Consider the following 25,748-nt stretch of genomic DNA (forward strand, 5'->3'; position numbering starts at 1 on the left):
ATTATTGAATGAGATTATGAAAGTGATAAAATGATAGCTACTCTAATTTAGAAATGGTTAGTTTAAACAAAAATGTCATCATATAGGAAGACTGTGAAATTGTATACGCAGATTCACTTGTAAATTACATTGTTTTACTGTCTCAATTTTAAAATTACTTAATACCAGTATGAATATATTTAGATATTTCTATATATTTTAACTCTAATGGTCAATATTGAATATATTTCTTCACTAATAATGTATTTCTTGACATGTGGAGTCAGAATTTCTTTAACTCAATTTGTTAATGTTAATTTAATGTGTTTAAATTTCAACATCATAGAATAACTCTATAAAATTAATTTTCTTCATTGTCTAAAATAAATAATATACACATTTCAGATCCCAGTGACAGTCACCTCATAAAAGGTAGTTAATTTACTTAAGGTCAATTCTGTGCTGTAAGTTTAATAATGTAGGAGGAGAGCAAAGTGGCTGAACAGAACCCCAAGTGATTGTCCCCCTATCGAAACACCAAACAGAACAAATATTCAGGCAAGAAAGCACCTTCATAAGAACCAAAAGTCAGGTGAGCAATCATAGTATCCTGGTTTTAATAATATGTCAGGGAGAGGCACTGAAGAGGATAAAAAAGACAGTGTTGTGTTGCCCAAACCACCATTCCTCCATCCTCTGGCATCACAAAGACAGAAAATTTGTGAGTATGTGGGAGGAAGAGTGGAGTGATTGGGAGACTTTGCATTGGAACTCGGTGCTGTCTTGTCACAAAAGAACACAACACAGAACCGAATTCCACCAGCACTCACAGAGAAACCATTTAGGCCCCGCCAGAGAAGAATCCTCCCTCCTAGGGATAGGAATCTGAGCTCCAGCTAGCTCTACCACCAGCTGACCAAAGTGGCACGGGGTCCTGAATAACTTTGAAAAACAGTCAGGTTACAAGAACTTCAGTCCTTGGGCAAGGATTAAAACCAATATTGCAGAAATGCAAAGGATCATTAGAGACTACTATGAGAAACTATATGCCAATAAATTGAAAAACCTAGAAGAAATGGATTGATTTCTAGACACACATGACCTACCAAGACAGACCCATGAAGAAATCCTAAACCTGAATAGATGAATGAAAAGTAACAAGATAAGCCAGAATAAAAACTCTCCCATCAAAGAAAAGCCCAGAACCCAACAGCTCCACTGCTGAATTCTACTAAACATTTACAGAAAAATTAATGACAATTATAGATGAACTATTCCAAACATAGAGAAGACTTCTGCGCTCATTGTATAAGGCCAGTATTAGCCTGATCACAAAATCAGACAAAAACACAAGAAAAAAAAGGAAACGACAAGCCAATATCTCTAATGAGCATGATATAAAAATCCACTAGCAAACTGAATTCAACGATGGTTCCATGCATACAAATCAATAAACATGATACATCATATCGACAGCTGAAAAACAAAAAATATTTTATTTCAATTGATGCTGAAAATACACTAAATAAAATTCAACATCCCTTAATGATAAAAACTAGACAAAACTGGTGTATGGAAGAAACAAACCTCAACATGATAAAAGCCATGTATGACAGACCCAGAGCCAGTATCATATTGAATGGGAAAAAACTGAAAGCCTTTCCTTTACGACATGAGACAAGACAAGAAAATATGCCCACTTCACGACTGTTATTGAATATAGTGCTGAAAGTCCTAGCTAGATAATTAGACAAAGGAGAAGACAAAATGTATCCAAATTGGAGTAAAAAAATAAAATTATTCTTGTTTGCAGAAAACATGATCATATACTTAGAAAAATCTAAAGACTCCACAAAAAAAATCATAACTAATGAAAGAATTCAGTAAAGCTGCAATAGAAAATCAACATACAGAAATCTGAAGTATTTATTTATGCCAACAGAATAATCTGAAAAAAAATCTACAAATCATTACCATTTACAATAGCTAAAATATAATAAAAATAAAATACATAAACTTTATTGGAAGAAACTTAAACAAAGAAGTGAAAGATCTCTACAATAAAACTTTAAAACACTGATAGAGTAAACTGAAGAAAAACCAAAAAATTGAAAGATATTCCATGTTTGTGAATTGGAAAAATCAATATTGTTGAAATATCCAGTTACCTAAGCAATGAACAGGTTGAATGCAAACCATATCAAAATACAACCAATTATAGCCAATACTTCATGTAATGACATTCTTCACAGATATAGAAAATAACCCTAAAATATCTACATAACAATCCAAAAGACCCATAGTAGCCAAAGCCATCATGAGCACAAAGAATAAAACTGGAGGACTCATATTGCTTGACTTCAAATTACATTACAAAGCTATAATAACCAAAATAGCATGGTAGTGTCATAAAAACAGACACACACACCCCAATGGAACAAAGTAGAGATCCCAAAAATAAATCGACACAGCTACAGTGAATTCTTTTTCAACAAAAGTGCCAAGAACATACATAGGGGAAAGGCAGACTCTTCAATAATTGGTGCAGGAAAACTGGATTTCCACATGCAGAGAACAAACCTAGACTCCTATCTCTTGTCATATACAAAAATCAAATCAAAATGGATTAATACTTAAATCTAAGACCACAAACTATGGAACTATAGAAGAAAACATTAGGAAAACTCTTTAAGACATTGACCTTAGCAAAACTTTCCTAAGACCTCAAAAACACAGGCAACCAAAGCATAAATGAACAGATGGGATCATATCCAGCTAAAAAGGTTCTGCACAGCAAAATAAACAGTCAACAAAGTAAAGAGACAACTCACAGAAGGGGATAAAATATTTGCAAGCTATTCATTTGAAAAGATATTAATACTCAGAATATTCTAAGAAGCTAGAACAACTCAATAAAAAAATAACACTAAACAATCCAACTCAAAAATAGTCAAAAAGATCTGAAGAGACATTTCTCAAAAGAAAACATGCAGATAGACAACAGGCATATAAAAAATGTATTTTATCCAAAAGACAGGCAAATAACAAATGCAGACAGGATGTGGAGGAAAAGGGAACACTGCTGATGAAAATGTAAATTAGGAAGATGGCGCTGTGAGAACAACCCAGGATTGAAGCTCAGGCTGGATGCGCGAAGAGGGTGAGTCGGGGACGCATTTCCAGTCGGATCTTAGTTGCCCACAGAATGGGGAAATTCCCAGGTATAAAAGAGAGGCGGGACGCCAGGAAGAGGTCTTGGCTGGTGTAGCCGGCAGCCGGTGCAGCAGTGGCCCACGCCGGAGCGCAGAGGCACTCCACAGCACTCCATACAAAAGCGCACTGTTACGGGTGCCCTGTTGAACCGGCAAACTGAAACCTGAGAGGGCTGAACTTGAGACAGAATGGGACTTGGACAGTGAGCCAGCCCAGGAAATCCCAGGGACACAGCGTTTGGGGTAGCGCAGTGCAACAAACAAAACGGCGATTCCAAACGCTCCCGGTGAGGAGGTTCCCTTAAAACGCAGCTCCGTGGCGGAGGGGTGTCCGCCATTACTGAGGCAATCAGCCCCTACTGAGGTACACGCCGATTGCTGACACAGCCTGCCGTTGCCAAGGCAACCCGGTACAACAGAAAGACTCCGCCGCAGGGCGAAGCCCGTGGCAACAGGGCGGAGACCGCACCAGAAGGGTAGAGCCTGCAGCAACAGGGCGAACCTCACACCAGCAGGGCGGAGCCTCAGCAGGCAAATAGTGACTAGACTGCCTCCTAGCTGGGCAGGACAGTGAGGTAGACACTCACAAAAAAAAGCCCCAACCCCCCCCAGACAGAGCGTCTGAAAAAAAAAGGGTTTTTTTTATGAGTTATGTTGCAGCAGAATTAAACATAGCAGCCTAACAGCCCTGAATGAACAACAGAGCTCACAGCTAAGCACTTGAGCTCCTACAAAGTACAGACTGTCTCCTCAAGCAGCTCCCTGACCCCTCTATATCCAAAAGACTGACATTTGGCAGGCATCATTCTGGGACAAAGAGAGCAGAAAAAGAAACTGGTAGCATCCCTCGCTGTTCCGCAGCTGCTATAGGTGCACCCCAGACAAGCAGGGCCTGGAGTGGACCTCAGCAGTCATACAGCAAAGAAGCTAGACTGGTAGAAGGAAAACCAAGTAACAGAAATACTTCATCATCAACAATCTGGGTGTCCACTCAGAGACCCAATCGAAAAGTCAGCAACTACACAGGTGACAGGTGGATAAATCCACAAAGATGGGAAGAAACCAGCGCAAAAAGGAGGAAAACGCCCAAAACCAGAACACCTCGCCACCTAGAAAGGACCAAAATTCCGCACCAGCAAGGGAACAAAGCTGGATGGAGAATGACTGTGATGAAATGACAGAATTAGACTTCAGAAGGTGGATAATGAGAAACGTTGGAGAGCTAAAAGAACATGTTTTAAATCAATGCAAAGAAACTAAAAACCTTGAAAAAAGATTTGAGGAAATGATAACAAGAATGGATACCTTAGAGAGAAATATGAATGAATTAAAGGAGCTGAAAAACACAATACGAGAACTTCACGAAGCATGCACAAGTTTCAATAGCCTAATTGACTAAGCAGAAGAAAGAATATCAGAAGTCGAAGATCAACTCAGTGAAATAAAATGAGAAACCAAGATCAGAGAAAAAAGCGCAAAAAGGAATGAACAAACTCTCCAAGAAATGTGGGACTATGTGAAGAGACCTAACCTACGTTTGATAGGCATACCAGAATGTGATGAAGAGAATGAATCCAAGCTGAAAAATACTCTTCAGGACATTATTCAGGAAAATTTCCCCCACATAACAAGACAGGCCAACACTCAATTGCAGAAAATACAGGGAACACCACAAAGATATTCCGCAAGAAGAGCAACCCCAAGGCACATAATTGTCATATTCAACAAGGTTGAAATAAAGGAGAAAATACTAAGGGCAGCCAGGAAGAAAGGTCGGGTCACACACAAAGGGAAGCCCATCAGACTCACAGCAGATCTCTCCGCAGAAACTCTACAAGCCTGAAGAGAGTGGGGGCCAATATTCAACATCCTTAAAGAAAAGAACTTTCAACCCAGAATTTCATATTCAGCCAAACTGAGCTTCAGAAGTGAAGGAAAAATAAAATCCTTTGCGAACAAGCAAGTACTCAGAGATTTTGTCACCACCAGGCCTGCTTTACAAGAGCTCCTGAAAGAGGCACTACACATAGAAAGGAACAACCAGTACCACCATTCCAAAATCACACTAAATGCTAAAGAGCATCAACATACTGAAGAATCTACAACAACTAATGGGCAAAACAGACACTTAGCATCAAAATGGCAGTATCAAATTCACACATGACAATACTAACCCTAAATGTAAATGGACTAAATGCACCAATCAAAAGACACAGACTGGCAAATTGGATAAAAAGCCAAAACCCATCAGTGTGCTGTATCCAGGAAACCCATCTCACATGCAAGGATACATACAGGCTCAAAATAAAGGGATGGAGGAAGATTTACCAAGCAAATGGAGAGCAAAAGAAATCAGGAGTTGCAATTCTCATCTCTGATAAAATAGACATTAAAGCAACAAAGATCAAAAGAGACAAAGAAGGCCATTACATACTGGTAAAAGGATCGATACAACAAGAAGAGCTAACGATCCTAAACAGATATGGACCCAATACAGTAGCACCCAGATACATAAGGCAAGTTCTTAACGACTTACCAAGAGACTTAGACTCCCACACAATAATAGTGGGAGACTTTAACACTCCACTGTCAATATTAGACAGATCAACCAAACAGAAAAACAACAAGGATATCCAGGGCTTGAACTCAGACCTGGAGCAAGCAAACCTGACAGACATTTACAGAATTCTCCACCCCAAATCCACAGAATATACATTCTTCTCAGCACAACATCACACCTACTCGAAAACTGACCACATAATTGGAAGTAAAGCACTGCTCAGCAAATGCAAAACTACTGAAATCATAACAAACAGCCTCTCAGACCATAGTGCAATCAAGTTAGAACTCAGAATTCAGAAACCAACCCAGAACCACACAGCTTCATGGAAACTGAACAACTGGCTCTTGAATGTTGACTGGATAAACAACGAAATGAAGGCAGAAATAAAGAAGTTCTTCGAGACCAATGAGAACGAAGACAAAACATGCCAGAATCTCTGGGACACATTTAAAGCAGTGTCTAGAGGAAAGTATATAGCAATAAGTGCCCATATGAGAAGAATGGAGAGATCCAAAATTGACACCCTATCGTCAAAATTGAAAGAGCTTGAGGAGCAAGATCAAAAAAACTCAAAACCTAGCAGAAGACAAGAAATAACTAAGATCAGAGCTGAACGGAAGGAGATTGAGACACGAAAAACCCTTCAAAAAATCAATAAATCCAAGAGCTGGTTTTATGAAAAGATCAAAAAAATAGACAGACCACTAGCCAGATTGATTAAAAAGAAAAGAGAGAACAACCAAATAGATGCAATAAAAAATGATAAAGGGGAAATCACCACAGATTCCACAGAAATTCAAACCATCATCAGAGAATATTACAAACAACTCTATGCACATAAACTAGTAAACCTGGAAGAAATGGATAAATTCCTGGAGTCCTGTGTCATCCCAAGCCTAAACCAGGAGGAAGCTGAAACTATGAATAGATCAATAACAAGGGCAGAAGTCGAGGCAGTAATTAAGAGCCTACCACACAAAAAAAGACCAGGTCCAGACGGGTTCACAGCCGAATTCTACCAGACACACAAAGAGGAGCTGGTACCATTTCTTCTGAAACTATTCCAAATAATCCAAAAAGAAGGAATCCTTCCCAAATCATTCTATGAGACCAATATCATCCTGATACCAAAACTCGGCAGAGACCCAACAAGAAAAGAACACTTCAGGCCAATATCCATAATGAACATAGATGCAAAAATCTTCAATAAAATATTGGCAAGCCGATTGCAACAGCAAATCAAAAAACTTATTCATCATAATCAAGTAGGATTCATCCCGGGGATGCAAGGCTGGTTCAACATACGCAACTCTATAAATGTAATTCACCACATAAACAGAACCAAAAACAAAAACCACATGATTATCTCAATTGATGCAGAGAAGGCATTTGACAAAATTCAACAGCCCTTCATGCTAAAAACCCTCAATAAACTCGGTATCGATGGAATGTATCTCAAAGTAATAAAAGTTATTTATGACAAACCAACAGCCAATATCATATTTAATGGGCAAAAACTGGAAGCATTCCCTTTGAAATCTGGCACTAGACAAGGATGCCCTCTCTCACTACTCCTATTCAATATAGTACTGGAGGTTCCAGCCACAGCAATCAGGCAAGAAAAACAAATAAAGGGTATTCAAATAGGAAAGGTGGAAGCCAAATTGTCTCTATTTGCAGACGACATGATAGTATACCTAGAAGACCCCATCGCCTCAGCCCAAAAACTCCTGAAACTGATAAGCAACTTCAGCAAAGTCTCAGGATATAAAATCAATGTGCAAAAATCACAAGCCTTCCTCTACACCAATAACAGACTTAAAGAGAGCCAAATCAAGAACGAACTGCCATTCACAATTGCTACAAAAAGAATAAAATACCTTGGAATACAACTCACAAGGAGCGTAAGGGACCTCTTCAAGGAAAACTACAAACCACTGCTCAACAAAATCAGAGAGGACACAAACAGATAAAGAAACATTCCATGTTCATGGTTAGGAAGAATTAACATCGTGAAAATGGCTATACTGCCCAAAGTAATTTACAGAATCAACGCTATCCCCATCAAGCTACCATTGACTTTCTTCACAGAACTGGAAAAAACCACCATGAACTTCATATGGAACCAAAAGAGAGCCCGCATAGCCAAGTCAATTCTAAGCAAAAAGAACACAGCGGGGGGCATCACACTACTGGATTTCAAACTATACTACAAGGCTACAGTAATCAAAACAGCATGGTACTGGTACCAAAACACAGATATAGACCAATGGAACAGAACAGAGGCATCAGAGGCAACACAACATATCTACAGCCATACAATCTTTGATAAATCCGACAAAAACAAGCAATGGGGAAAGGATTCCCTGTTCAACAAATGGTGCTGGGAAAACTGGCTAGCCATGTGCAGAAAGCAGAAACTGGACCCCTTCCTGACACCTTAAACCAAAATTAACTCCAGATGGATTAAAGACTTAAACATAAGACCTGGCACCATAAAAACCCTAGAAGGAAATCTAGGCAAAACCATCCAGGACATAGGAGTAAGCAAGGACTTCATGAACAAAACACCAAAAGCATTGGCAACAAAAGCCAAAATAGATAAATGGGACCTAATGAAACTCCACAGCTTCTGCACAGCAAAAGAAACAGTCTCTAGTGTCAATCAGCAACCAACAGAATGGGAAAAAATTTTTGCAGTTTACCCATCTGACAAAGGGCTGATATCCAGAATTTACAAAGAACTCAAACAGATTTACAGGAAAAAAAACAAACAAGCCCATTCAAAATTGGGCAAAGGATATGAACAGACACTTTACGAAAGAAGACATATATGAGGCCAATAATCATATGAAAAAGTGCTCATCGTCACTGGTCATCAGAGAGATGCAAATCAAAACCACATTGAGATACCATCTCATGCCAGTTAGAATGGCAATCATTAAAAAATCTGGAGACAACAGATGCTGGAGAGGATGTGGAGAAAAAGGAACACTTTTACACTGCTGGTGGGAGTGTAAATTAGTCCAACCATTGTGGAAGACAGTGTGGCGATTCCTCAAGGCCTTAGAAATAGAAATTCCATTTGACCCAGCAATCCCATTACTGGGTATATATCCAAAGGACTATAAATCGTTCTACTATAAGGACACATGCACACGAATGTTCATTGCAACACTGTTTACAATAGCAAAGACCTGGAATCAACCCAAATGCCCATTGATGATGGACTGGATTGGGAAAATGTGGCACATATACACCATGGATTATTATGCAGCAATCAGAAATGATGAGTTCGTGTCGTTTGTAGGGACATGGATGAATCTGGAGAACATCATCCTCAGCAAACTGACACAAGAACAGAAAATGAAACACCGCATATTCTCACTCATAGGCAGGTGATGACAAATGAGAACACATGGACACAGAGACAGGAGTACTAAACACTGGGGTCTATTGGGGGGAAAAAGGGAGGGCCAGTGGGAGGGGGAGTGGGGAGGGATAGCCTGGGGAGAAATGCCAAATGTGGGTGAAGGGGAGAAAGCAAACAAAACACACTGCCATGTGTGTACCTATGCAACTGTATTGCATGCTCTGCACATGTACCTTAAAACCTAAAATGCAATAAAAAATAAAAATAAAAATAACAAAAAAAAGAAAATGTAAATTAGAACAACCACTATGGAGAATACTTTGGAGATTCCTCAAAAACAAAAAATAGAGCTACCATATGATCCAGTTTTTTACTGCTAGGTATACACTCTAAAGAAAGAAATTAATATATCAAAGAGGTATCTGCACTCCCATGTTTATTATAGCACTATTCACAACAGCGAGAACATGCAATCAACTTAAGTGTCCATCAACAAGCAAAAGCATAAAGAAAATGCAGTATATATACACAATGAAGTATTATTCACCTATAAAAAACAAATGAGATCCTGTCATTTGCAACAACATAAATGAAACTGAAGGATATTATTTTAAATAAAATAAATGAAGCATGGAAAGACAACTTTTGCCTATTCTTATTCATACATAGAAGCTAAAAATTAAAATGTTTGAAGTCAAAGAAATACAGAATAGAATGATGGTTACCAGAAGCTGGGAAGAATAGTGGGGAGGGGGCAGGAAATAGTGGGGATATTAATCGTATGCAAAAATATAGTTATGTAGAATGAATAAGATCTAGTACTTTATAGCACAACATGGTAACTATAGTCAAAAAATTATTTATTGTATATTTTAAAATAACAAAAATGTGGAATTGGAATGTTCCTAACACAAATAAATGATAAATGCTTGATGTGACAGATACCCCAATTACCCCGATGTGATTAGTGTTAATATAAATTGCATGTCTGTATCAAAATATCACATATACCCCATAAATGTATACCTTATTATGTACCTGTAATAGTTAAAATATTTTAAAATAAGTTTAATAATGTTATCACAGAAGTGGAAATGTAGATGTTAAGCATTACTGAAACCAATCTTAAAATCATCTAAGAAGTGAGTGAAGTCTATGAATAAACTATTCCTAATTTTGCCCACAAACATAACAAATTGTAACAGCTTCTAAATGAAAATGACTCATCTCAAAGTTTACAAAGACAAGAGTGAAAAAAATATTTTTATTCGATCCTGCTTTTAAAGACAACTCTCAATCTATAAGCTTACAAGAATAAAGTGAGTTTGACTAGATAAAATATGCAGGGAATTTTTTCCCTTACCCATATTTGACCAAGACATTATATTTTTAATGGGTTTAATTAATATCACAAATATTTTACTATTTCTTCTCCTCACTGTGTGGCCAGTTTATAACTATTGTACTTGTACAATCCTAGAAACCATTCTATAAGGCTAATTCTAAAATAAATTATGCTTTTACTATAACAATGTCATAATTGGTATAGCTTTCCTGATCAAAGACTTAAGTGTCAAAAAAGCCAGAGTTTTATCAGACTGTGCATCATAAGAAATATCTGTATATTTGTATAACAAATTAAAATGTCAAAAATATGCATAAGCACACCACACACAATTATGGTACTGGAAGCCTGAATTCACATCTATGTAAGCATATATCATTACCTAACCAGCAATTTTACCTTTCATTTATTCATATTTATTAGATGCCTATTTTTGCACCAAGTGCTATATTAATGACTGCTAGAAATGCCAGTATATACACAGCTCCTTGCATTTGAAAGACTGAAATGGGTAAGGTAAAATGAGACACATTTAAATAACTATGTGGTAAGTGTCACACGTATGATAAAATTTAGAAGGGTACTGAAAGAAAAATATGATCAGTAACTGGAAAAACAAATAAAGGCATAAAGGATTAGGGCTATTAATCTAAAATTTACACCAGTTATCAACAAATGTAATTTCATGTTTAATGAGTAATAGTTGTGATTTTCTTCTTTAACTTTATGAGAATCAAGGAGAATGATTTCGTGTGGATGTATTTCCTTAAAAAGATTAATGGCTTCCTTTTTTATTAGCTGTCCCTGTAACCATGTAATATTTGCTTTAATTCTATTAACACTGAGTTACACTAAAAGCTGCAATGATTATTTTAACTCCCCAAAGCAATTAACATTTTTACATACTGGAAAGGCTCATTAAGGATTTCAAGATTAAGAAGAGAAATTTTTAAATTAGATCATCTAATTACACCTGTCTTCTTTGTTTTTAATTTCAAGCTCGAACAACTTTCATGCCATAAAACAAAAGCACAAAGGTGCATATACCAAACGAGCCAAGTAGGATTCTTTTCCTTGGTGGATTGTATAAGTGGGGTGTTTTGCAACCGATTTTTAAAATATTAATCATGAGTCATTTTGTACATTCTTCTTTACTGTCCCAACTTTCTTTCAGCATACCTGCTCACCACAAGCAGCTGGGTCTCAGTAAGAGAAATGAACAAAAGACACAATAAATACATGCATATATTTAAGAGTGTCATTGAGTGTGTGAGATAAGGTACAGACAAATCAGAGAAACAGGAGTTCATGGGCCGATATTAAATCTTAAATGTGGATTTTGATACAATCCAAATCAAGCATGCCCCACCCATAAAGATGGCCAAAATGTTTAAATATATTATATTTACAAGATCATATTTAACCTTATGTCTCCCTTTTGGGACTCAAAAATCCTCAGGTACTGTCTCTTTCATCTTTGATTCTTCAGAGCAGGTTGTCAATTAATATTTATTGAAAGAAACTGTGAATGCTTTAATGAATGAATAAATGAAGAATTATAATGAATAAAGGATAAGCTAATAAATATGAAAACAGCAGGCCCCAGAAGAAAGTAAATACACAGTAAAGTACTTGGTTATCGCAAGTAGGGTATAGTCTTCTATTATTTTACTATTTTCAATGATAACTAAATTCTGCAGTTCAACATACCAAAAAATTAAAATGTGACATGAGATGCTAAAAATCTGCAAGTAACTACCTTTTATTAATTAAATATAAATCTGGCTTGTTCTTCTACCAAAGTCCTACAGTTATGTTTTTACTGTGTCATTCACAGTTTCCACATAAAAGTAGCAGGATGCTAAATGAGAGAAAACATGCTGTGTCAAAGTAAAATTGGCCATAAATGAAAGTTGTCTGAATCACTTAGCACAAATAGTACAGAGGGCAACTTTGCAAATGCATTTGCTGAGCAATCTGAACATAATACAACTTTCAAACCCAACTGCTTGGTGCAATGAAAATAAACACTTACAAAAATAGTAAAGATTCCTGGAGTCAAGGAAAAAAGTAACTTTAGTTCATTTAAGATACACATCTCAAGGCCTTTAAGCAGGAAAGAGAGCATATTTCTAAAGAATAAAACTTGTAGAATTCTTTAATTTCAGGGATGTTTTCATCTTTTTCAGCCACAAAGACCACCACAGTGTGAAGCACAAAGTCAGGGCCCATTAAATGACTTTGGACAAAACGGAAAGAGAAGGCAAGCAGGAAATCTGGGTTAATTAAAAGAACTTGGATACAACAAAATATCTGGGAATATGACAGTCATTAAGCGTTCACCAAACCTAAGTCTCCACCTCCAGATACAGGAAAGTAATTACTCTTTTTGGCTGCTTTTGTTTCTAGTTTGGGCCATATGATTAGATCTGACCAATGAGTTGTGAGCAGAAGGAAAGTGAGTTTCACAATTTAAAGCATTTTATTACAGGGACTTCCAGAGATCTCTCTTTTCACCATGGTGAAAGGCAATGTTTGCAAAGTTAGCTGCTTCAACAGCCTGAATACAGGAGGAGGAGACATTGAACAGAACCCCAACACCTTCCACAATAAACATGCAGCCTAAGTGAGAAAGATATCCATATTACAGAAAGTCATTGGTTTTGGAAGTTATTTATTTCATCTATCTATCTATCTATCTATCTATCTATCTATCTATCTATCTATCTGTCTTTGAGACACAGTCTCACTTTGTCACCAGGCTGGAGTGCAGTGGCAGCCATCTCTGCTCACTGCAATCTCCACCTCCTGGATTCAAGTGATTTTCCTGCCTCAGCCTCCCAGTAGCTAGGATTACAGGCATGCACCACCATGCCCAGTTAATTTTTGTATTTTTAGTAGAGACAGAGTTTTGCCATGTTGGCCAGGCTGGTCTCGACCTCCTTACCTAAAGTGATCTGCCTGCCTCAGTCTCCCAAAGTGCTGGGACTACAGGCTTGAGCCTCCGTGCCTGGCAGAAGTTACTTTTTATCACTTAACCCAGTTTATCCTGACTCATCCACTTAGGCATTTTTCCCTCCTTGAATGGTACCAGGTCTTCTGTATTGTTCACTGTGTATGAATCTACCCTCACATTAATTTTTTTATAGAGTAATCTTGTAAATATTTAGAGTTAGAATTCACTATATAAAGTTGTTGGAGTACCCATGACAAATCCTTAGATGTATACATTTACATATCATAGTTTGGAGACAAAGTTCCTGAAATATGTTCTTTTTTTTTTTTTTGAGACAGAGTTTTGCTCTTGTTACCCAGGCTGGAGTGCTATGGCGCAATCTCGGCTCACCGCAACCTCTGCCTTCTGGGTTCAGGCAATTCTCCTGCCTCAGCCTCCCGAGTAGCTGGGATTACAGGCGCGCGCCACCATGCCCAGCTAATTTTTTTTTTTGTATTTTGAGTAGAGACGGGGTTTCACCATGTTGACCAGGATGGTCTCGATCTCTTGGCCTCGTGATCCACCCGCCTCGGCCTTCCAAAGTGCTGGGATTACAGGCTTGAGCCACCGCGCCCGGCCGAAATATGTTCTTTAAAGAAATAATTTCATTAACTTATCTCACTTATCTCTAGAAATGCATTTTAAATTTTTTGGACAATCCCAAGGAATGTATTCATAAAGTCACTCATTAGAGAAAAATTGGAAAAATATTATATAGTGGTTTGAAAAAATATAATAAATGTGAACACTTTTCAAACTGTTCCAAATTTACTATGGTTTCTTGTAATAAACCTAAGCAAATCCCAATTTGTTTTTAGCATTTAATGATTGAAGAGTTCATACATCCTATCCTTTCCCTTCCAGATTGAAATAGCCTAAAAGTATACAAAACAATAGAACTGTGGTATATCTAACTATACCTAATCTATTAAGTAATATCTTTGGCATTCAGGAAATGCTCAGCATCTTAATAAATAGAGCCACATTTTCTTATTAGAATTGAAATCCACATGAACCACATGAAGGACTTCATTAATCCTAACATTAAAAGTTAGGACTCATGAAGTATTACAAAAACAAGAAGTATTACCAAAAAAATTACACGTATCCTAAGTCTGAATATCCTCTTGTGTGACAAAGTTCCTTTTTGATGGGATATCTCTCAGTAAGGACATTGATACTATTCATCAGCATATCAAGAAACATTACTGCATTTTAAGTTAAGATTAAGCACTAAGGGTTGTTTCTGTTTTCCTCTTTTGTATCTCTTATAGAAGACTGCAGCCTAGATTTAGAGCAAGCAAGGTTAGATTGCTTTAAATGTTTTATTTCATTACACCAAATTGATGCAAACAGTTGAAAAATAGCTCAAATTAATTGTAAATCTAATACATTTTCCCAACGGATTGTAGGATTTGAACTTAGAAAGGATCCAAATCCAAATCCTATCTCTGCCATTTACTAGCTACATCATTTTAGGCAAGCTGCTTATTTTCTCAGTGCCTATTTTCTACTTACGCAAAATTTGATCACTACAGCATCATTTAGTTTGTAGTACTGTTGTGAGGACTGAATGTGATAATACATTTCAGGCATTAAAAGCAGGCCCTTGGTTCAAACAAGCATTAAAAGTACATATTTCTATTATAGTTGCTTTAAAATAAAATAACTGAACCATGGATGCATTCATAAATACATACAGTTGCTTAAATTATTTTAAAATATGGAATATAGAAAATGTGTTACTTTTCACACACAGAGCTACAATTTTCCAAATATATGTCACTTGTTTCAGATGTATCTAGAACTAAATAATTCCTACCATTTCTTCCTCATAGTGCTACAAGTTAAAGAACATTTTTTTGCATTTTAAATTAATTAAAGTATAAAGTTACTGGCCAGGCACAGTGGCTCATGCCTGTAATTCCAGCACTTTGGGAGGTGATGTGGATCACCTGAGGTCAGGAGTTCAAGACCAGCCAGGCCAACATGGAAACCACATCTCTACTAAAAATATAAAAATTAGCTGGCCATGGTGGCACACACTTACAGTCCCAGCTACTCAGGAAGCTGAGGCACAAGAATCACTTGAACACGGGAGGGGAAGGTTACAATGAGCTGAGACTGAACCACTGCACTCCAGCCTGTGTGGCAGAGCAAGACTCTGCCTTAAAAAAACTAAAAATGAAAATTAAAAAATGAATAAACTGTAAAGTAACTGAAGGATGAGACATAACTTGTAAAATCCAAAGGAAGATGGTAAGATTGTGAAGTAGTTTTTGGTAGTTCTCTTTAGGAAATTCAAAAGTTTTAATATTTATTTCAGTAAGTTTCATCTGTAAATCCAGTGAACATGTACAGTATTTTTACCAAGTTTCTGTTCCAACACTGATGTACTGTCCACCACCATGGCAATGGTGCCTTTCTGCCATCTAGTGGAAACACTAAAATACTACAGGCACACTTGAAAATTTAAATATAAGGCCTCCCAAATGAACAAAATCACTTCTTTTGTTTTGACATTCTAAGTTTTAAATCTTAAAAGTGGATCTGTGTGTTGGGCATGGTGGCTCACGCTTATAATCCCAATGTGGGAGGCTGAGGCGGGTGGATCACTTGAGGTCAGGAGTTCAAGACCAGACTGGCCAATATGGTGAAACCCTGTGCCTATTAAAAATACAAAAATTAGCTGGGAGTGGTGGTGTACACCTGTAATCCCAGCTACTCTGGAGGCTGAGGCAGGAGAATCACTTGAACCCAGGAGGCAGAGGTTGCAGTGAGCTGAGAACTAGCCACTGTACTCCAGCCTGGGTGACAGAGCAAGACTCTGTTTCCAAAAAAGAAAAAAAGAAAAGAAAAGAAAAGATAAGAAAAAAGGTGGATCTGAAAATACTGACTTTGTGATGTTAAAAGAAGTATTTTTTGATTTTTATTTATTTATTTATTTTATTGAGACCAGTTCTCACTCTGTCACCCAGGCTGAAGTGCAGTGGTGCAATAACTCACTTCAGCCCCCAAATCCTGGACCCAAGTGATCCTCCCACATCAGCCTCCTGAGTAGCTGGGACTACAGGGGCAAGCCACCACTTCTGGCTAATCTTTAAAATTTGTTTTAGAGATAAGTTCTCAATATTTTCCTAGGCTGGTCTCAAACTAGAATTATTTAAATTAAATGCAGTATGAAAAACACATGAGATATGAAAGAATATGTAAAAGGCACAAATTTGAGCAAATTGAATAGTGTACTGCTAGTAATATAAATACCTCTCCATGAAGAAATAGTGTAAAGGATGTGATGATAAATGTTTTGTATTACTTTATTAGTCCTAACTTTTAATGGTGCATCAATTGGAAATCTATTTTAACATATTTTCATACTTAGACCAAAAATATCCATTGCAACAATAATGATTTAACAGCCAATGCACAAAGGAACAAAACAAAGCATGAAATATATGTGTCCATATGTACAAATGTAGACACACACTCACCTAGTCATTTTTTAGTATAATAAAACAAGACGCCCATTATCATTTGCTATTTTGTGGTTACAAATTTGTCCAGGATTAAGAAATGACCACACCAGAAAAAAATGATTAAAACCTCTAACATCAAGCATCGTGATTTCGCTCTCACAAAATGTTACCTTACTAACATAAGGCTTCTTCATAAAATAATTATCAAATCTCAATGACCTAATATATTCAGTTGAAACCCAATTATGTAAAATAATAGAGATATCATAAGTGATCTATTTTTGAGCATTTATCACATATATCCACGGATAGGTAGGTAGAAAGATTATTTTAAAGAAACATTTTTAGATAATCAATGTTAAATACACTGCTGAAAAAAGACACATTTGTTAAAAGGTGAGCAAAGTGATCTCCAAAAGGAAATCACACTCTAATACTTGTGAAACTTGAGACCGCGTGGACCCCAGGCTACAGTTCACCCTCATCTTTTCCCATCCCCGGGGTCCATCTCATACTATGAGGGAGCTTCATACAGATGCCTCTGTGACACTCTAGTCCACACATACAATCTTAGACCATGCCTTCCCCATATACCCCACCTCCATCCTTATCCTAAAAGCAGGCTCTGCAATTTGGACCAGGAATGAGGTATCTTGATTACCTCCAATGTATTCAAGCATTGGATGGGCATTTCACAATGGCCTCCATAAGCTCCACACCAACTCCTCACTCTTTGTGGAAGGGCTCTGCAGGAGGACAGTGAGGTTAGGGTCTACTAGGGACTAAGGCTGGTACCAGAGTAACTGTGATTTACAAAAGAGTATTTTCTAGAGGACTATCTAGTGGAGAGATGATGTGAAATGATGTGCCAAAGGGAATCCTTATGTTCAGCATTTTTCCTAGCTTCTGTATTCAAGGGTCTGATTCTAGAATAGAGAATGTCAAACTTCCCATGGAAGCAAGGAAGATAGGAACTAAAGACAGCTGTACTGGTGAACTTCATCCTGACCTAGGTGAAAAATGTGTTTCTCTGACTTGTAATGTCAACTCTGTAAACCGATTTTCCCTTTAAATATGAGGTTTCTATCCTGTAGTCTGTGTTCCTTTTGCCAGAGGCATGAACATGCCAGGTATAGACAGCATTATTTTATTAGAGGAAGACATATGTATATACTTACCAAACTGTTCATTTTTGAAGATGAAGAACCTGCTCTTTGCTTTCTTAAGCTATTCATGTCTTCTATATTTCCGTCTTTTGGTTTCAAAATCATTCTGCTACTCCCTGCAGTGCCTTCTGATGAGGATCGCAGTCTCCTCTCTACAAATCTTCCTTCACGAAATGGACTGAGGCTACTGGCAAGAACTATGGAAAGGAAAATAAATAAAAGTGAATGTAAATATTTAAATTTAGTTTTTATAAATGTTCCACTGAAAGATCATGGAAAACAGTGTTATTCAAAGCTTCTCTATCACAAGAAAACTTTTAAATATATAGCATCCGTTTAGTTCACTTAATCATGTAATCTCTTTGAAGCAGAAAACTTCTGGAGTCATCCTTGGTTGCTTCGTAGCTCACATTAATCACATAAACAAATCCTGTCCCTATTTCCTTCAAACTGTATATAGAATCTGATTTCTTCTACCTCTCCTTCTGAGATCCTGGACCAAACACAATCTATGCTTGCTTGGTTACCACAATATTTGCTACAATTATCCTGCCTCTGCCTACTCCCAACTGCCTTTCCCAACACAATCTACATTCCATATGGTAGCCAGAACCATATACTGAAAACGTAAGCGACAGCCATCACCACCACTCTTCCTAGCCAAAAGGTGATGTTTTTCAAATGGCATAACAACTTCTTCATACTATGACCCATATGACTGCTCTCTCTGGCTCCAAACCAGGGGCAGAAGGGTCACCCTGTTCAGTCGCTCACCTTTGTAACCTCATATCCTGTTCTCCCCTCCTTCACTCTGCTCATGCCACACTGGACTCTTGCTGTTCTGGTACATTACCAGCATGCTCCAGCCCACGCAGCTTTTGACCCACAACCCTGCACTAATACATTTCTCTCAAATATCTGTATGGCTTATTATTTAAGTTCATTTAAACCTTTACCAAGATATTACCTTGGCTATCATCCTGCTCACATTTAAAAATGCAAACTGATTTAAACTTTATTCTGATTTAAACTTATCCTCGGCAGTTATCACCATCTGATATATATATCATGTTAACTGAGTATCCCCAGTAGCAAGCAAACCTCAGCAAGGCAGGGATCAAGGCCTGTTTTGTGTATTTTACATCCCTAGTGCCTAATACAGTATCAAAACAATAAATATTTGGTGAATGGATGAATGAGTAAATGAATACATTGTTCTAATTAGGCTCATCTACTCAATTAAAGACTGTCCAGAACCTATTAGTTCAACATACAGCAGTTCTTTTTAAATAACTTTTTAAGCCAATGAATGAAAGTTAAATTGCCAGAGAACTCAACATTCTATTATTAGTTCTGATACGATGTACACCTAATACACTCAGATGTGTATCTAGTACTGGCTTAAATGTTTCATAAAAAATACAAACTAAATTTAGCATTTTGAAAGTTAGTGTCTATACAAACTCTTAGTGTCTATACCAATTCTTTCTTGCATAAAATGCATTTACCTAGCTGTTTTTAAAATTTTAAACTTCGAAATTATAAAATCCTTATAAATATCACATGAATATTTTCACAAATTAAAGGATAGTATACTATACTTGTTGACACTACCAGCTAATTTATCCAAGAACAGCCAACACATTATCAAGTCAGCAAAATTAATGCGCTATTGTGTTACAATTAGGACCTCAATCAACATATTAACAGTCACCAAGATAATTGGTCATTCTCTAATTTCCAGAGAAATAAAAATACACAGTATTCAATTAGGCTTTGAGGAAAGTCATCATTACTAAATAAGAATTTGATATGTCAAGATAATTTGATTTCTATCCCTTTTTTATATAATTTTAAAATTGTCTGGCTTTCAATATCAAGTACATCATTTGCTAACAATGTGGCCCTATAAAGTTATTTAACTTACTTTAAATTTTATTAATATGACATGCAAAATATTTATAAGGACTCTATAAAACAGTATATGCAAATTTCTTAGTATTTTGGGGCAAATATTAATTGTACAAAAGAGTAATCATTATTAATGTCATTATCATTATCATATTCTCATAATTATATTACAGGTAAAGAAGCTAAGCAGGCATGACTAAAGTCAAGACCACAGACAAGGATACAAAGTTCATAAAATGGACAAAACGTGGTCAGGTGCATAAAAGTGATCTTGCATCAAATGGGAAAAGTATTAAGATAGCTGGAAAATTAAGTCATGCATTTAAAACTTTAAAATTCTATGTTTATGAACTATATAATCCTATTACTCATGACATTATGTCATGTAAATTTTATTTAATATTTTAAGTAATGACATGAAGTGAAGCATAGTTATGAAGAGCCAGAGCTTTGGATTCAGAGAGTTGTAGTTTGACTGCACTACTTACCAGCTGTATGATTCTTTAGCCTCTGTTTTCACATTTGTAAAATGGGAAACTTAGGAGCCTACATCATAGGATTTGTTTCCCAACCAATTAATTATTAGTTTTGCATCTGTGGATGCATAATTTATTTTTGCTCCCACTTTCTTGGCTGCAAAATATCTTATAATAATAGTAGTGATTTCATTCATTTTTAATTAGTGTATACAAAGTATACAGAAAGTATCTAGGACATAATAATCATCTTCTAATTTGGGAAAATTCTTAGTAGTAGTAGTAGCATTAATGATAGTAGAGAAAAAGGAATTAAAATATGTCCCCAGCAGGTGGTTTATATTCAATAATTTTCTTGAACTGAATTTCATATTAAAAAACAAAGTTTTCTGTAGCCACATTAGAGTAATTCATACATACTACCACTTTTTTTAAACCAAAGAGAAGGTGTCCAAAGTTGGAGAGTTAGTTAAGGTCAGAGGCAGAGTTGGAACCTATGTCTCCAGGTTCCAAAGATAGTTTTTTGTTTTTTTGTTTACTTTAATCTTACAATTCTGCTGTTGTATCTAGAGATAGGAATTATTTATGTTTAAACATGGATCCTATTTAATAATGAAAGCTTAGTTAACAAAGGAAAACAAGTTAAACTATACACATTTTATAGTGATTTTAGCTATATGTATCCATTTCAATAAATAAGAAATATCAATGCCTCTATAATAAACTCGATAAAAGACAGTCCTTACTTGAGAGAAATCCAAATTACAAACAGAATTAGTTTCCTTTCACTTTCTTCTGAAGGTGCTCCAATAAGCACCATATAACTAAGAGGCTGCTTCTCAGTTACGGACAACATAACTAAGAAAATATGAATAATATTGCTCTATTACATTTTCAGAATAATACAACTGATGTAAGTTTAAAATCAAGCAAGGGAAACAGTACAAATTATAAATAAACATTTAATACAAATTATAAATATTTTGAAATAGAAAACTATTTCAGAAAACTGAATAAATTATAATAAAAATTAATTCATATCATTTGTTATACATAGAAAATCAGCATACCTTTGGCAGGATTTGCTTCATATCCATATGATGTTTTGTTAAAAATATGATGATCACCAGAAGTAGGTATTATCTTTGAATCTGAAATAGGATGGATCCCTTTAACACGTTCAGCTATTGCTTTATGTTGTTCATAAAATCCAAGTTTCCTTGGGGAGCTTGTCCCCAGCATTGTTTCACCATTTTGTAACCCTATATTTTCTTCTCTTTCAATATCTGCTGGTAGGTTAGTCTCTGAGTGGCTCACACTTGTAGCAGGTAGTTCAGCAATTTGTAATAACACTTCCTTCTGATTAGCAACAGAGGTTTCTGGTAAGGAATTAGATTCAGTGCTACATTGACTCTCTAACCTAGATTTCCCAGGAGACATAATTGCACAGGGAACATTTTCCATAAATTCTATTGTTGTCTTTGTAACAGCAGCAGGATTGAGAGACATCTGAGAGGTAGAATCATTGTGGCCAAAGTTGTCACAGTGGGATGCCATGCTTCCACTTTTAGAAAATGCATCCATTTCAGACACAGAATCTTCAGTCAAAGCTAAAAATTCTGAAGGTGTCTGAGCTGTGGTAAGATCAGCAGAAAGCAAAGGAGATTGTAAAGAGCTTCCTGCCCGTTCTGTTACATCCACAGAACAGGATGGCGAAGCTCTTGCAAATACAGGTTCTCTCTCTTGGTACTGTGTAACTTCCAATGAGAATTCAGACTGTTGTACCAATGAAATGGATTGGCTCTGTAGAACTGGCTTAGAAAATTTATAGTGAGATGAAAAAGATTTAGGGAGTAGCTTCCTTGTTGATTGCTTAATAGAACGACGAGTTTGGTCTTCTGTGAATCCAGAATCATCTCCCTCACTTTTGCCAGAACTTAGACAATTTATAAAGACATTCTTATTAGTTGAGTGTTCTTTTTCCCTTTCAAAATCCTCTGTCAAAGATCTCGTTATCTTCTTATTTCGTGAACTACTAAAACCAACAGAATGTCTTCCCCTGGTCTTAATATGTTCTTCCAAACTCAGTTTCTGCATATTGCTGTGACCAGGTTGAGCACCATTTGAAATACTAAGGTTCTGGTTGGTAGGCTCTTGCTTAGGCTCACTCCCCTTCTTATGGTGGAAGCTAATGGAAGGAGTACGAAATATGCTCCTACGTTTACCTGTACTACCTGAGCTTGAGTTAGTGCTGGAAGGAGAGGAACTGTGGACACCAACTGTATTACTGGAAGAAGGTGAAGAAGGAAGAGAATCATGTCTTCTGCTAATACTTCTTCTGAATATTGGCAACCTAGAGACCAGAGTAGATCGTCTTGATCCTGAGTCCCCCATTGGGACTCCAAGACTTGCACTGTGAAAGCCAACTTAGCAGCCTGAGAAAGGTTAAAACAAAAAGAACATGTCAGTAGAATTCAACTACAAATAGTATATTTTAAAACAAAGTATTGTTTTTCAAGACACAAAATAGAATTTGGTTTAAACTAAAACAATAAATAATAAAAATCTGATCCCTAATAAATATTTTTTGAATTTATAAGTCATAAAAATGATCTAATAATTTTCATTGATATTTTATAATGATGCAAATATTCTAAGATTAACAAAAGTATTTAAAGCTTATTCAAGAGTGTTGGCTTTGGAGACACCAGGTCATTATTTAAGACCCAGCCCTGCTACTTGCAGCTGTTTCATAATTTTGGTAAACTGTTTATTCTTAACCTTTATGTTTATTTATTTAGATGCAGTAGGCACATGACAGACATATAATAATTTCTGTCTGGGTAAATGCCCCACTATGGCTCCTGTCAGAGACCACCAAAAGTATTTTCATTTGACACCACATGACTCAGCAAGTTACTGACCCAAGATCAACAGAATCACAAACAAGACAATGGTATAGCCAGACACTACAATCAGCACTCAAAGAAAAACCAATTGCTATAGAGTTTTCTCCTTGGAGTTTGATTTGGGAAACTGAGAGATAAGCAGGCCTTTGGAAGAAGAAACTAAATCACAAGGATAGAACACAGGGTTACAAACAAGTTAAACTTATGACAGAACCACAGGTATCAATTGAAGAAAAGACTTGAATGAAAACTAAGACAGTTGGTAACCTTGAGAGAAGTGAGAATACATACTGAGAGAATCAGAAACAGAAAAAATTTATAAACCATACTAATATCAGTATATTCAGGGTATCAATGGAGAAGATGAAGAAGGAGGAGGACAAGAGTGAGGAGAGGTGGCATCTACAACTCATTAACTGCAATGTCCCAAGTACTTTCCCACAGATTATCTCTTGCACATCTTATATTTCTAGAAGTAGGTAATAAGACTATGAATATTTTACAACAGAAAAGCAGTTTGCCTAATGTCATTCAGCCAACAAATGATAACACAGGAATAAAAAACCAAGCCGTATCTAACTACAGTGTCAGCTCATAGTCAGCACGGTACAAACTGCATTCACTAAAGTGATTAGTCACGAACTCCTACTGCTGAATGAAGGCCCAGCTATGTTTTTCTACATCAGGGATTCAAACTTGTGCAGCAAATATTGCTATTGTGATGACTGCCATTTATCACTGATTATTTTAAACTGTATCTGATTTGGTTCCTGTTTTGTTTTTGAGTTTTGCTTAATCCTTCAACTGTAATGTACCTTCTCCCTTTGTAAATTGAATCAGACTCTGTTTCATTTTCTTGGCTTTTACAGTCAAAACTACCTGACTAAAAATTAACAAATACTATACAAAATTTAAAATCCTCCATTTTATCATCCTTATAAATGTGAGAATTGATCAAGTAAAATACTTTAATTTCCTTGAACAAGTATGTAACAAAATGGCAAATATTAGCTTTCAGATATGCATTCTTAATTATTTAATATTTTGCTCCAAACAACATAAATCTGACAGTTATGAGATATTTAATGGATGATTTTTCACTACAGTCAATGAATGTGCGTTAATTTTAAGAATTGATTTTAATTGACAGGTGACAATTGAATATATTTATGATGTATACTGTGATAGTTTTGATATGTATTTACATTGTGAAATGATTAAATTAAGCAAATTAACATAACCATCTCCTCATATACATACCATTTTTTTGTGGTGACAGCATTTAAAAATCTACTCTTTCAGCCATTTTGAAATATGCAGTACATTATTATTAACTATAGTCAGCATGCTGTGTAATCAACCTCTAAAACTTACTTCTTCTAACTGAAACTCTGTACCCTCCGAACATTATTTCTCCATTCTCCTGGCCCCAGCACCCCAGCACCCTGGTCCCTGGTAACTACTCTACTTTCTACTTCTATGAGTTTAATTATTTATATTCCATATATAAGTGAGATCATGCACTATGTGTCTTTCTGTACCTAGGTTATTTCATTGAGCATAATGTCCTCCAGGTTCATCCATGTTGTGACATGTGACAGAATTTCTTTTTTAGGCTGAAAAGCATTTCATTTTACATATAAACCACATTTTCTTTATCAATTCATCCATTGATGTACACTTAGCTTTGTTCCATATCTTCGCTATCACAAATAATGCTGCAATAAGCATAGGAGTACAGATGTCTCTTTGACTTACTGATTTCAATTCTTTGACTATATACCCAGTAGCAGAATTGCTGGATCATATGGTAGTTCTATGTTTAGTTTTTTGAGAAACCTCCATACAGTGTTACATAGAGGCTAATTTACATCCCCACCAACAGTGTGCAAGTTTCCTTTTCTCCATATGCATTTGAATTTAAATCAAACTATATATGAATCACTCCCAAAACATTTCAGTATTCTTGTAAGGCTTTGCTTGAAGAAAACTTAAAACATAAACAGACATTTTAGCTTTTAAAATTTTTCACAAATAAAAATGTGTGATTTTCCTCACAGCTTAGATTTTCCCAAATGTATACAATAACACATTTTTCATGATTGTATTCTTTAAAATGTTTTAACTAACATCATTCACAGCTATGATTTTTTTCATTTATATGCAACATTTATTTCCATTCAATGCCTATTGAAGAATTTTGTTCTAATTAGAGCATAATCAATTGTAATAATTTGCAGCTGGTTGTGAACCTATAGACTTCAATGCATAAATGTCAAGATATCAACCATCATTACTGAAATATTCAAAATTTATGTACATTGAAATATTTATTGGCCATTT

General features: G+C 36.1%; 1 protein-coding gene across 18 annotated transcripts in view; it reads right to left on the minus strand.

The window, feature by feature from the left end:
- CCSER1 (coiled-coil serine rich protein 1) overlaps positions 1–25,748 on the minus strand; it is a 1,385,530-nt gene that overhangs the window by 1,211,766 nt on the left and 148,016 nt on the right. For all 18 annotated transcript variants that reach the window (XM_002806658.7, XM_054253144.2, XM_054253146.2 and 15 more), the window contains 2 exons: positions 21,567–22,931; positions 18,122–18,306 (listed from right to left, as the gene is read on the minus strand). In XM_002806658.7, coding sequence (XP_002806704.3) covers positions 18,122–18,306; positions 21,567–22,890 — 1,509 coding nt within the window. In that variant the 5' untranslated portion in view covers positions 22,891–22,931. The remainder of the gene's footprint in view (positions 1–18,121; positions 18,307–21,566; positions 22,932–25,748) is intronic.

Source organism: Callithrix jacchus, chromosome 3 (assembly GCF_049354715.1).
Source record: "Callithrix jacchus isolate 240 chromosome 3, calJac240_pri, whole genome shotgun sequence".
Classification (NCBI taxonomy): domain Eukaryota; kingdom Metazoa; phylum Chordata; class Mammalia; order Primates; family Cebidae; genus Callithrix; species Callithrix jacchus.